The 14,040-nt window shown below is 43.1% G+C and overlaps 1 protein-coding gene across 1 annotated transcript in view; it reads right to left on the minus strand.

Annotated features, from left to right (window-relative positions):
* Positions 1-385: 385 nt before the first annotated feature.
* The window catches only part of prkar1b (protein kinase, cAMP-dependent, regulatory, type I, beta), a 58,989-nt gene continuing 45,334 nt past the window's right edge, over positions 386-14,040 (minus strand). The window contains exons 7-10 of the mRNA XM_070923639.1: positions 12,171-12,231; positions 9,634-9,755; positions 1,801-1,882; positions 386-558 (exon numbers count right to left, since the gene is read on the minus strand). Coding sequence (XP_070779740.1) covers positions 386-558; positions 1,801-1,882; positions 9,634-9,755; positions 12,171-12,231 — 438 coding nt within the window. The remainder of the gene's footprint in view (positions 559-1,800; positions 1,883-9,633; positions 9,756-12,170; positions 12,232-14,040) is intronic.

Consider the following 14,040-nt stretch of genomic DNA (forward strand, 5'->3'; position numbering starts at 1 on the left):
AATTCATCTGTACCCTTCATAAATTCAAGTGCAAACGCCATTCTTTGTCAGTCTAGAAGCATGCATCATATACAGTTGAGCCACTGTATATATGAGTCATTTACAGTTGATCTCTGTCCTCGCTCTCATTTTTACACTCCTGCATGTTGTTTTTGACATAAAGCTACGTGACAGCACAGGTCAAGTCAAAGTGCACAAAGATCAAAGAAAAAGAAAACGCGCAAAATGGAAAAAAACCCTAAAAGGCAGGAAATGAGCGCCCTGTCATTGTGGATGTAAAACCCATGTCCTTTACCCCGCATCCTCACCTCTTCCCACCCACGGACCAAAACTCTGATGCTGATGCAGCCCACCCCTGCTGGTGGGGCCCGGAGGGGCCGACCTGTCACACGGTGAGGGAGATGAAGCTGTTGTATCTCTGGATGTTCCTCTTGAGGATCTCTGAGCACGGCCCCAGCACGCGCTCAAAGCGGGGCCTGTCCAGCTTCACACACTTGAGAGGACCACGGGCGACTACGGTGGCTGCCCTGGGACGGTTCAGCAGCAGGGCGATTTCACCTGGAAGAGGAGGAGGTGGAGGAGGAAGAGGGAGAGAGGACAATCAGCTGAGAAGTACATGTGTTCCAAATCTGCATAGCTTGGAGCATTTGTAAAAAACTTCTTCATGTGTATGATTTGTGTATAAATGACAATTAATGCTGTCTAAGCAATTGAAATTAATTAAATTTCAGCATCAGACATGTATCGCTGGATAATAAATACCTCTGACGCATTCTAATACTATTAATAAAACTGCGTTGTTGTTGTGAACAGCAGCTCTGCTTGTCTGTTTCTCGTTTTCATTTTGTTCCATCCAGCTAATCATTATTTGGCGACACAGCAGACTGACACAAAACAGCAAAGAAGAAGTTGTGAAGAAATCCCGATTGCCAAAAGAAAGCAAGTCACTGGAGAAAAGGGCTAAATGACTGATGCTAAGACAGTTCATTTGATGATAGTTTGCTTTCATCACAAACCTTTTACTCAAATTTTGATCTCTGACATTGAAAAATAAATTGAAATCACGTGAGTCACATGTTCAGAAGAACACTATATTTTGTTTATAGCTGAAATGATTAGTAAATTAATCGATCAATCAAACAACAGAAAATAAATCAATTAATTAATTGTGATAATCAATTTACAATCATTTACATCATTTTTCAGGCAAAATGGCAAAAAAAACACGCTGGTTTTAGCTTCAGTGTTAATATTTGCTGCTTTTCTTTGTTATATGATTGTACAACAGAATTTCTTTAGGTTTTGTAGAGTCAGAAAGACAAAACAAGACATTTGATTTCTGACACTTTAATATGATTAAACCATAATTGTTTTTGGTATGTTTCTTTTGTTATTTATTTATGTTTTGGTATTTTGTTGGTGAAGACATTATGTTACATAGGTTTGTAGCATATTTAAGGTTCCATCTTTCCCATAGCAATATTATTTACAACATCTTCTAGAATCCAGTTGATTCAACCTCTTTTTTTGCTTAACATTCACTGGCTGGAAATGAAAAATGAATGCACTTTTAAGACATAATATTCATGCTACACCTCAGAGCAATTTAACCAACTTTTGACCTTCATCAGATATGTGACATGCCAGAGTTACTATTTTTGTGTTTCTCCTTGCACAATTTATCATTCTAATGTTAAATAACAGCCATAATATAAACCAGTTATTGTTTTCACCAATAGCTTTTTGTGTGTGGTGCCAAACTGGGAATGGAAAAGGCCTCTTTGGCCCACAGCCACTCACCAAAGTAGTCAGACGGTCCAAGGCGTCCGACCTCCACATACTCCTCATTGTCGGACCTGCGCTGCAGAACAGAGGCTATTCCCTGGAGACAGAAAAGAAAGGAGGGAGAAAGGAAGGAAAGAGAGAGAACAGGATGAGAGGGAGAGAAATAAAACGGGGGGGGGGGGGGGGGGGGGGGGTGTTGGGGAAGAAGGGAAAGTGAGAGAAAAGGAGGAGTTATTTAACAAGGGGCTGAAAACCGTCAGGAGGATTAAGCAGAGGAGAAATTCCTTTGCTTCATAAGAACACAGGTGCACAGGATTTAGCCCCCTTTTCTGTGGGATGGACACCTGTTCTGTGGGACGCGTGTGAGCAGAAACACCAACGACACATACTCAGATATTCCAACAGGGTACGTGATACAGATTCTGATTGGTTCTGCTTTATGTCCTCCAGAGTGTAATAAATACAAACATCTAAGCCCATTAGAGGCTGAACTGATTTCTCAGTGTCTCCATCATATAATCCCCTTTATCAGCACTCACCCACAAAATGGAAACAACCGTATTGTCCAAGACTCCAGCTCCAATAAAGTGTCCCTAAACGACCCAAAAACACCAACACACTTTCATGTACACACCCCAACACTAAGCATGCCCCAATAGCACGTAGTCTATTGTGCATTTGCAAACACACACATAGCCAGGCAACGATAACAAGGAGCACAGACGCAGACTCGCACGCAAATGCACATACACACATACAGTGAGAAAATCAACAGCTGATGTCTGCTGGACTGGACTCTCTCTCTCTCTCCAACCACGCCACGCATATTACCATCACCCGCTGGTGGTTGTGTGTGTGTGTGTGTGTGAGTCATCTAAAAAGTATAACAGAGGAAATCTGATTTCCGTTCACTCTGCCCAACAGATGATAACAGTTTGTGTTGTATCTTGCAGCTGTCGACAAACTTTGTGCGTGTGAATGAGCATGTGTTTGAATATTTATCTTTGCATTTGAGCCATACGCGTTTGGATTTGGACTTGATGTCCTATATGCCTACATTAACACACCAAACACTCGACAAAACATTTCTCAAAAGCACGGCTGTTTGTGTGTGATGGAGCATACGTTTGGCGTGCACATGTGTAGACAGAGGTAGAATATAGTTTTTAATGTCTAGACATTTACATGGACTCAAGTTCAGCTGTAATTGGTAGCAGGTAAAAAATCAGTGGGGGGAACTTCCCAGCTTGTCTTGGACCGTGTCATAAAACAGACTTGACCGTTCCAGCACTCTCTCACTGTCTCTAATCCTTCTCTGCTCTCTCTGCTCCTTCTGCTGACCAGGCCAATAATGCTAAATATGAATATAATGAGCTTTAATGAGAACCCCAAAACTGCCAGCTCTTTACCGCAGGCATACAAAGGTGAGACTGTATTTTCAGTGAAAGGGATACGTGTGTGACTTAGTGTGTTTGTGCATGAAATGAACTGTTTAGAAGTGGGGGATGCTGCTTAAGTAAGTATGTGCGAGATGCGAGATGACCTCCAAGTAATACTCAGCTGTAATGCCATGACCACCACATGCTTCTGTGTTGAAGAGTACGGTGAGTATTATCGGGGGTATTATCAGAGCGGTCCTTAATGTTGACCATCACACTGCAAAACATGTATGCTTCTGTAAAAGTGGCATTTATTCCCTGCAAAACTTCATTTCAGCTTAGAGACAACTGCTGCGACTATCTAGCGACTGTTGAGAGTAGATGACGTCCTTAACTTTTTTTTAACCATCTACATACAAACATGTGTGTCTGTGTTTTAGCTTGATTTGACACGCTCGACAGATGATGAGGTTTGCAGCCAAAATTCACAATCACTTGGCTACTGCATGAAATTTGTCTGATTAGGACTACTGATTAAAGATAAGCCGGTCTCAGTAGCGGAACTGATCACCCAGGACAGTTATCTGAACTGCCCTGAGCACGAGGCTGAAGGCTGAAGGCAGGTAACTTCCTGTGTCTGCTGCTCTGGGTCCTAATGCTGCTCTAGACTGCTGCCTAACTCCTTCTGAGCAGCAGCAGCAGAGAAAAGGCTGGTGTTTCACAGTTTGCTTTTGTGGTTGACTAAAATGCTGCTATGCTGACCAGCGAGGCTTTTCATTGCACACGGTATGGCATGTAAGCCACAATGTGAACACAGCATGAAGAAGAAGAGGGTCACTAGATTGCAGCAAACACAGTCTACATCACATGGAGGAAAATAAAGAAACTCACACCTCCATTGGACTGAGTCAAAGACATCAATTAGCATTGATCTCTATCTCTTTCGTTCCAAATTGTACTCTTGTTAGGGCACCTTGGTGGCCTAAGGGTTAAGGGGCTGACTGTGCTGCAATGTCCCAGGTTTCATTCTCATGTCACACCCCATCTCTCTCATTTCACTGTAATCTCTCTGCTGTCGGCTATCCAATAAGGAAATGCTTCAAAAAGTAAGCATAAAAAACATTTTACTCTTCTTAATCTATCAAGTCAGCTGTCCATCCAAATGTAGCGCAAATTTTAACATAATTTAAAGAAAATTGGCAAAAGAAAATGGAAAATAATATGCGTTTCCATCAACTTGCACACAAATATTAGAAGATGAGTGCATCGAGATGAACAGCTGGTGGCGCTAATTCTCCAGTCCACACACATCTAATGTTTTCATCTGTCGACATTTTTCGTCTCTCCAGTGGAGCAGAGGCTTTTGCTTTTATCGATACATCAACTTTTTCACCTCAGCCAAGTGTCGAACCTTTTTTGATATTTGCAATTTCTAGCATTTCCACTCTCATTTTTTTATGTGCAAAAAAAGGAGGATGGAAACACAATTACAGACAGTGCCGGCCCTAGCCATTTTGGTGCCCTAGGCGAGATTATGATACATATGCATACACGGCAAACATTATAACATTAATAACAACAGCCGAGCGGCGCCCCCTCCGGCAGGTGGCGCCCTAGGCGACCGCCTAGTTCGCCTATGCCCAGAGCCGGCCCTGATTACAGATAGTTAACCATGATTGTTGACTGACCAAAGAAAGGAAATTATACCACTACGTCTGCGCCATCTCCCATGTTTAATCTCAAGTGTAAGCACTGCAGCGACCACTTTTGCTGAACTTCATTACACCGCACCAAACAAGCGGTTTGAGTGCAAAGGTGGTATAAAACAGAGAGAGATGTGAATAGGGAGAGGATGAGGGGGATGGGGCATCGAAGCTCTTGTGTTTACAACCAGCTGATTCCTCTCCTTTCCGTTCATGTCCAAACAAAGAAAGTGAGACAGTGCAGCACCATCACGTACAGTAGTTCATTCGTGAACCTCACCCAGTGTGGTCCAGATAACCATCGCATACTGTACCACCCCAGGGGCAGCGCTCTGCTCAACAGATATTTCTTCTATAAACATCGAAGGTCCTCCTCACCACGCTGGCTGACACAGGGTGCCAAGGACAGGCAACAACAAGAGAAAGGGGAAAGCAAACAGAAAGTATGAATGAATTAATAGTAAACAAGTCACAAAATAAAGTGAGGAGAAAGGAAAAGTTAAGAGTGTGAGGAAACTTAAAGAGCAGAAGTATTGCTGGTCACATGACACACCAAAATGCACACTTACACCCACTCATACTTAAACACACATGTAACACACCACACGCAGATCGTAGCGAGTTGGCTCGTGGTGACATGTCAAAATATAGCGTCTTACATGTAGGAAGTAACAACCGCTGGCTCAACAACATGCACAGAGAAAGAGAGGCACAAGCAGAGATGGAGGAAGAAAGGTGATATCCTGAGTAGCCTGTTCACGAGGCCACCCAGCACCAGCAGCGTCTATATCTTCTCACTAAAATACCCCCCCACACACACACACACACACACATACGCACACACACACACACACATGCTTTTCAAAGAGAAACTCTGAAAATGGTTTCAACCCATTAAGACCTGTTAATCTTTACCTTTTTTCTTGTGACTGTATGTTTGCACTCAGAGAAAAATGACTTCATTCATTACCTGCATTGATCTTCAGTCTATAAAAGCAGGTTTAAGCGCCATTAGCTAAATTGCATCAAGGTTACAGTAACAAGTGATATATTGTAGACAACCCACAGAGGATTTCTCTTCTGTGTGACCCACAGGGACCCTTTAGATCCCCTCAGTGTGATTACTTTTGTGTCAAAGGACAAATATAATATAACACACTGAGTTGTTGTTTAGATTGATGATGAGAGTGAATGCATTAGCAGAGAGGATGAACAACCCTCGCCTGATTTTACTGCATTTTCATCCAGAGGCTAACAGGCAGGAGTCAACTCAAGTGACATGATTTGGACTTAAGTAAGACTTGAGTCATAAGTCTGACTGTCTTGACTTCAAAATCAAAAAAGACTAAAAGATTAAAAATAAGATTAAAAAAAATCACGTTATGAAAAAGTGCGCAACAAATCAATTCCCAAAAAAAGTGACAAGACGAAAAAAAGTGACAAGACGTTCCAAGTTGGGACTCTCATTTAGTTCCTTTTTACTCACATGCTGTATGTGAAAGGTTTTGCTGAATATCCATATATTCATTGATACATGAAAGTTGAAATATAAGGCAAGAGACAGTTACAGGTCTGATTATTACTGTGTTCAGGGTGAAAAAAAGCTCATAGACTGATGTGACATGAGAGAAATCTTCTTAACAATGTAAAATTGATTCATTTGCAGTTTCAAAACTGTTTCAAAACTCTCACTGACGTCTGCCACTCTGATGTTTCCTTCTCCCTCTTTACATATGCACCATTTTAGGTGGCAGCGGTGAGACCACAGATGACAGGGTGCCGGGCTTGAGTGTTTGAGTGTGCGTGTTGGGTGAGTAGGGGAATAAGCCCTGAAGAAGGGAGGAAATGGAGGAAAGAAAGGAGGGAGGGGATGCGAGGGAAGGTGAGGGCGAGTCCTCACGGCCCCCGGAGTTCTGTAAAGGCTTGTTTGTACAGTGTGAGAAAAAAATGTAAACATGTCACTTTTGATTAGGGACCCATTCCTCCCGGCAGGCAAAGAAAGTGATGTCTCCATACTGTACCTCCCTTTTGTTAATCCTCCCCATCAGCAGCATGTAATTAGTGATTGTGGGGTTTGTCTTTGCCTGATGCTCCAAAACCGCAGAAACAACAAAAGAGTGAGAAGAGACAGAGGAAGAGGGAGGCGGGGGAGCGAGAGAGTGAGAGAAAGTTTTTTGACTGAACAAAGCACTGACATCTCAACCTGGTTTAATCAAAAGAAATAAAGGTGTGCACATGAAGAAAAACAACAGGCGAGGATGGCGAGGGAGGAAAGTTGTGGCGAGACAGATCTTACTGTAGGACAATCTCACACGAAATCCTTCTCTCCCGCCTTTCTTGTGGTCCTTTTTGAATCGACCTCTCTCTCCCTATATATCCCTCCCTGCCCTCTTAGACTCATCCTTCTCTCTCTCTCTCTCTCTCTCTCTCTCGCTCATCTCCCTCCCGGGAGGCTGGGTCTGCTGACCCCGTGTGAAAGTCAGCAACACACATTCCACCACAGTCCACCCTGCTCTGGGAAAGTCAGGCCCTGCTGCATGAGAGATGGAGAGAGAAAGAGAGCGAGGAAGGGAGGGACTGAGAGAGAGAGAGAGCTTAGAGGAAAATGGAAGATAGACAGGAGAAAGGGAAAGGGGATTAAAGAAAGAGATAAAAACTACTGAAGGGTGATGGAATTAAAGAGGAAGTAGCTGTGAGGTAAAAAAAAAAAAAAAGTTATGCTTGTTCAGGAAAAGAGTTAGAAAGGTGGGCAGCTGTCCCTCTTCCTCACTGATGAGTGTGGATGCACCCTGCCTATTTTAAAAAATGATGAGGCTCACAGTGTCTGCTCACATAGACCTAGATGACAAACTGGAACGAGCTGCCTGCCTACTAAGACTCCATCCCTCTCATCCTTCCTCTCTTCCTGCTCTATCTCTCCATCCTACAATCCCCCCAGATTCCTCTGCGTATTTTGCCTCTCTCCTCTGCGGGATGTACAAGTCTCAAATTGATGAGTCATGCATTGCTAAACTGCTATATTTGTGTCCAAAAACCCCAATTGGGTTCATTCTCTGCAGAATCAAACTGGCTTTTAAAGGATTTCTGCAGCTTCAGGAGGCTTCAATTGGAGGCTTCAAACTTGACCAACACTGGTCGGATAATGTGAGGTGTGTGTGGGATGTATACAGAGTCTATAAATATTTGGACAGGGATGCATTTTTTGTTGCTTGGCTTTAGCATATTAGATTTGATATGAAACAACGGTCTATGAGGTTAAAGTGCCACCTTTCAGCTCTTGAAGCGAGACCTTGTTACTTTGAAATAAGAAATAAAACATTCTTCTTCTTATATACAGAAAAGTTGAATTTGTGAGGGGGGAAAAATGCACCCTTGCTCAATTCAATACACTGCGTTAGCTGCTACAGCCTTACTTGGTCTGGTATGACCAATGGTGGCTAATGTTAGCTAAATTTAATTTGCTGGATTTATGGCTCATGTCGACTCGCACCACTGTTATGTGATTATGTTTTAGCATTTACCATTTTCTTGTAAATGTCACTTGTGGCCACAATGAACGATATTCAGCAAAAGTTACACTGCTGTAATTTGAGTCTAAACAGTTTTCACATCAGATGAATAATGTTTGACAGTTTAGTCATTTTTATAGATACATTTATTTGCAAATTCTTTAATCAATGAATCGACATTTCTTCCCTGGTTATGCTTTTTCAGGGCTGTACTGCAGCTGTTTTACCTTCAGTTTGGTTTTCAGCATGTAAATCATATGCTAAATTGCATTTATTGGGTGTTATGTATAAAAAGCGCCACAAATGCTATACCGTTCACCCAGCATGTATGTGACCATCATCAAATTTTTACAGCTGAAAACTTCAACCTTATGATAATTGTTGCATTTCAAATTGAATGTGCTGGATCAGCGCCAAAACAACAGAAAACATATCACTGTCCACATACTTACAGACTGCAATGTATATCTTTGAAGAGAGGCATAACTCAGGGAGTGAAAGGATGGATGTAAGAAGGATGCAGAGGAGGAGTGTTGTGTTGGAGGGCCACAGGTGGAGAGAGAGTACAAGAGCGAACCAAAAGAGGGATAAGGAGCGATACATCCCTCAGCACCTTTGATAAAATCCTCCTCTGGCTTAACCGCAACTAACCACTCCCATGCACTGTAACCACATCACTGCTCACTAGCACTATTGTTGGACTTTGAATTAGATGCAACTGACAGAGAGACTAACCTTCAAGTAAGTCTGAGAATGAGAGGGGTAAAGTAGGAGGCAAGGACAAAACTACAGCAGATTGTGCCCCACCCCCTCTAGACAGGGCCCTCTTGACTTGACCCTGGTGAAAGCTGTATAAGTATGGAGTTAATCAAAAGTGTGTTAGGATGACAGGCAGGGGGCCCTTCATGAAGCTGCGCCAGGGGCCCCAGTTCCACAAAGCCTGCAGTGTGAGGGGGGCAGGAATCATGGTTGTGGGCCGGGGCGGGGGGGACACCACCGGGTAATCTGTCTGCTGGTGGCAATAAACTGGGATCAGTTCCGATCTCAGCAAAGAGCCCACCAACGTCTCTGCACAATGACATGTACATCAACCCGGGTGCCCACCTGATGACACATACACGGTTATGGGCCCCATGTGTCAACACGTACAGCTTACAGGAAATGTGACAGTAAAAGAGAGTTACCATTCATCCTGTCTTACTAGTGCTACTATGTTTTTCTACAAGATACACACATAGGCCCTCCCATAGATCTTACCTCTGTAATAATGAAGAAATCATCACCAGGTTCTCCTTGCACCACTATCTTCTCTCCATCCTCAAACTGAACGGGCTCCAGAGCATCGGCCACAGTCAGACGCTCCCACTTATCCAAAGACTCTGAATGGAAAACACACACCGATCAGTCAGAACAACGTGTTATTCACACCGATGATTGCAACGGTAGATACACAAACATGCATGCTCTATGTGTTTGTGTGTGCTGCATGGTCTGAGAGGATGTCTCTTGCACAAGTCCAGTAAGCTGGTGGGAACGATAATTCCTACCTCGGGCTAATCCAGTCTTTCATCAGGGCCCATTACATCTCCCTCCTCACATGGAGCCTCATGGACCTAAAACACCTTAAAACTAACCCCTAAATCTGTAAGACCTCTGCTCTACTGATTCCGGGGCGTGGTGACAGAGAGCTGTCCTCTTTGAGGTTAGTTCAGGTCTCACAATAAGAGAAAGAGCTCAAGTTTTATCCCAAAGACAGTCAGGTATCCTTGAGAGAGACGTTCACTCAGGGTAATTTGGTGTAGATGAGAGCATCTGTTTGGTGCTTGTAAAAGTGAATATGTACAGGATGTACTTACAGCATAAGCTGTAATCAAATAAATACAAAGTGTTGTGCAAACCAGTGTGAGAATAATGTTCGTTCAGTGGCTGAGATTCATCTAAAGGGTTAGGAGGATCTAATGGTGCTTTATTCAAACTGAATATTTCGCTTCTGTTATTGTAAAATGTGATTCAGGACAGAATTGACCATTTGTGAATGAGTCCTGCCAAAACCTGTGATAGGATCTATCTTTTTGAGTTTTTGTTGATCCTGAGAGCCAGTGGCGACAGCTGTCTTTCCGACTGTCCGACCACATGTACAGTGACGTGGTTAGCCCGGGATATTTCTAGAAACTGTTGGTATTCACACAGAAACCAAAAGCACAGACGGTTACACATTCTCACTGGGAAAAATGTTCCAACCATCCAAGGAGTTTTGAGCAACTCAGAACTATTGATATTCATAGAAAGATGACCCACTAATGGCTAAATACCTCCACACAGATGATCCACCAAATGAGCTCATCCTTCTTTCACAATTCAGCAGGTTATCGTTGCCTAATCTTAACAGTCTATATATCTACATGTGGAATGTGACTTATCTGCAGTGAAAACACTCCTCATCTTTAGCTTTGTCTAAATAAAAGGATGACTCAGTGTTTTGATTTGACTAAGACGTGAGTTAGAGGCGTAAAACTACAGCAGAATCTCTTTGTCTGAGACTATTGTCTCCTGATGTGCTCAGTAACTGATCCCAGTGAGTGTCTATTTGTGTGTGTAAATGTGTACGTATTTAGGATTAACTAAGGTGAAGTCTGGTTGGTTGGAGGTGTCCAGTGTCCCCTCCGGTGGGGCCGTGGTGTCTGCCGGCCCCAGATGGATGTCCTCTGTCTGGCTGCGAGCTAAAGGCAGCAGGTCCTATAGTAGTGATCCTTAACAGCTCGGCACGTAACATGATACACAAATGTGCAGACTAAAGAACCTACATTTCACGCTTCGCAGAGCCTGCACCCACTTGGATCACCTTGCCACACACATACATAGTACGCACACAGTGAATTGGCCTTTGGGATGTAGAAGCCTCTGTGTGTGTGTGACAAAGAACGTGTTGTTTTTTCCCCCTTCACTCCTCCACATCAAGGGCTTGTACCCAATTTCGTGGCTATCTCAAAAATCAAAGACAAACAAAAACACTCCCACCTCCTGCCCCTCCTCCAATTCAAAGAGGTAGAGCGGAGAAGCAGAGCGGCAGGAAGAGGAATAAAGAGAGGAAAAGCACTTCGAAGAGGGAGGCGGGCGTTTGAATACAGGCCTCGACAAGGCCCTCGAAAAGGGAGACCCAGAAGAAAGGAGGTGAATGAAAAGAGAGTGGATCTCGCAGAGACGTTCTCCTAAGACCTGAATTGAGTGTATGTGTTTACTCAGCCAGCTAATAACTCTGTACAGAGGGCATGGCCTTACGCTATACACCACACACACGATCAAGTGGAAGGGGATGAGATGTCAGTTCCAATTGCAACTCGTTTTGGGAGTCTGAATGAATCTCATTCGCCATTTCTCCAAACTCAATGGCCTGTGTAGGCTGGTGTTATCCAAATTCCAGTAGGAAAAGAGAGGCTTAGCTTAACTCCCTATTCTTTAATTGTCCACATAGCGACATTGCAGAGTGTGACTGGCTTTAGTATGAACAGTGCGAGAAGATTAGGACTGTACACACAGACCTTACTCAGCTGTGGGCCTTGTGTGACAACGTGCGCCTGTGTTTATGTGGGCTAATCTACAGTATATGTTGCACTCTGCAGATTTAACTGCCTGCACTCTGGACTCTCTGACCTGGTGTTTACAATTAATGCGTAACATGGAACACACATGCAAACACACTCTACACTACACTGAATTCATAAATGCAGAAATAAACACTAAAACACAAACATTTTCATTACGTGAAACACTTTGATTAATGTACACAGACTTACCGAGGATGGAGACCTTGCTAAGGAACTCTTCATACATCTTTCTCTTCCTCAGTGTGCTGCCCTGTAAGTCAAAAAGAGGGGAGACATTCTCCATCAGACATACTGCAAAATATTGTGATCATAATGTCTTGATTCCAAGAAGCAGACCTGATTTAATGCAGTTTGGTACAGTTATATATATTATTCTCTCTTCTCACTTCTATCAATAAGGAAATGGTAAAAGTAGTAGCAACTTAAGGTCGTGTTCATACTGTCTAACACTGGTTCTAATCTAAACAAATTCAACTACTTTGAAAAGTTGCTGCACTTGTTTGTTGTCAGTGAGTTTAAATTGAGTGTATCATCAAATGACAGACAATGATCCATTTTTTTTTGGAACTGAAACATTGTTTTCACACAGATATTCAGAAGATTTACTGCACTTTTCTTCTTATAGTGTAATATATATGGTCTGTGGTCCGTTTACTTTTATTGCCCATTCACTGGTCACGTGTAATTGAAGCACTTAGTATGCCACAACTGGTCTTTAAGGCTCAAAAGTTAACAAATACCAGTACTGACCAATTTCAAGATTATAAAATATGGAAACAAAAGACAAAATAATCTGCAGTCCAGGATAATCTATGATTAATTGCGTAGACACTGTACATAGTTCATGGGGTCATACTTGTGGAGGTGTGTATGACTTGCGTGGTAATGTTCATCGCATGTGTGTGAGAGTGTGTGTGGCCCACCCCACCCACCAGGCAGGGGACTTTCCCCTCTCTGCCTCTGCCATGAACATCAGGTGCTTCCTGACAAGTCTGGACCCAGAGGACCCCTTCCCTAACTCCACTTCTCCTTTTTTTTCCTCCTCCTTCATTGCACAGAACCACTCAGAGAGAGCGGGAACATAAAGAGAAAACAGGGAGAGTGAGGAGAGACGATCTTGTCCACCCTGTGTCTGCCTCTGCATATGGAAATGATATATTGAGGCTTGGGGTGTCTTTAGTGCATAAGTGCCTGAGTCCCGCTGCTGCCTCTAATTTCATATAATTTCACATTTTGTCTTAAAAGGGGAGAAAATGTTCCCAAGTGAGCCAACGTCAAACTCAAAATCGTAAACAACTTGATTAAAGGAATTCTAGCCTGCATCGCCTCCCTCCTGGATAAATGATTTGAGTGTGTGTGTGTGTGTGTGTGGTGTAAGTGTGTGTGTGCAGAGCATGCAGTCTGTTTTTAGTTCTGCCACTTATGTTTCGTTGCTGTCTCTGCAGAGACGAAACTTCATGCTCATTAAGCAAGCAAATACAAACACTCACACATGTATACTCTACCTCTAACATAATCTCACACGCACCCACAAACACACACACACACACACACACACACACACACACACACTCCACCTTCCACAGAGATGTTGAGTTGGTCTTCTGATTTCATAGCCTCCCCATAGAGCTCCTCAGACAGGCTTGCTGAGCTTAAAGGCTTACCATGCGTACATAACATTACATTACACAGCAGGACTGATTTATGTGACTGGTGTAAGAAGGGCTGGGTGGGCCAGAGTAATGTCAGCAGCATAGTGGTTTACTGGAGTGGATGGAAAGAAAATGATACTTCTCTAAATTTCTGAATCTAAAATTTCAAGTTATCATCTTATTTTCTTGGTGCACATCTTTTTTTTTCTCTCTTTGCATTTTTATCTGCATCTATCCTCATCCTTATCCTTCCTGTCTACTTGGGAGGGCCTGAGCACATGTTTCATGTACAAAACTCCCCTACTCCCGTTGGTCCTAATGTGTTCGCTCCTCCCGCGGTTGAAGATGAACCAGCCTCTGTGTCTGCTTGCTGTCTTTGAGGTGAAATCATCAAAGAGTTGAGGTGT

This window comes from Enoplosus armatus, chromosome 17 (genome assembly GCF_043641665.1).
Source record: "Enoplosus armatus isolate fEnoArm2 chromosome 17, fEnoArm2.hap1, whole genome shotgun sequence".
NCBI classification, from domain to species: Eukaryota; Metazoa; Chordata; class Actinopteri; order Centrarchiformes; family Enoplosidae; genus Enoplosus; species Enoplosus armatus.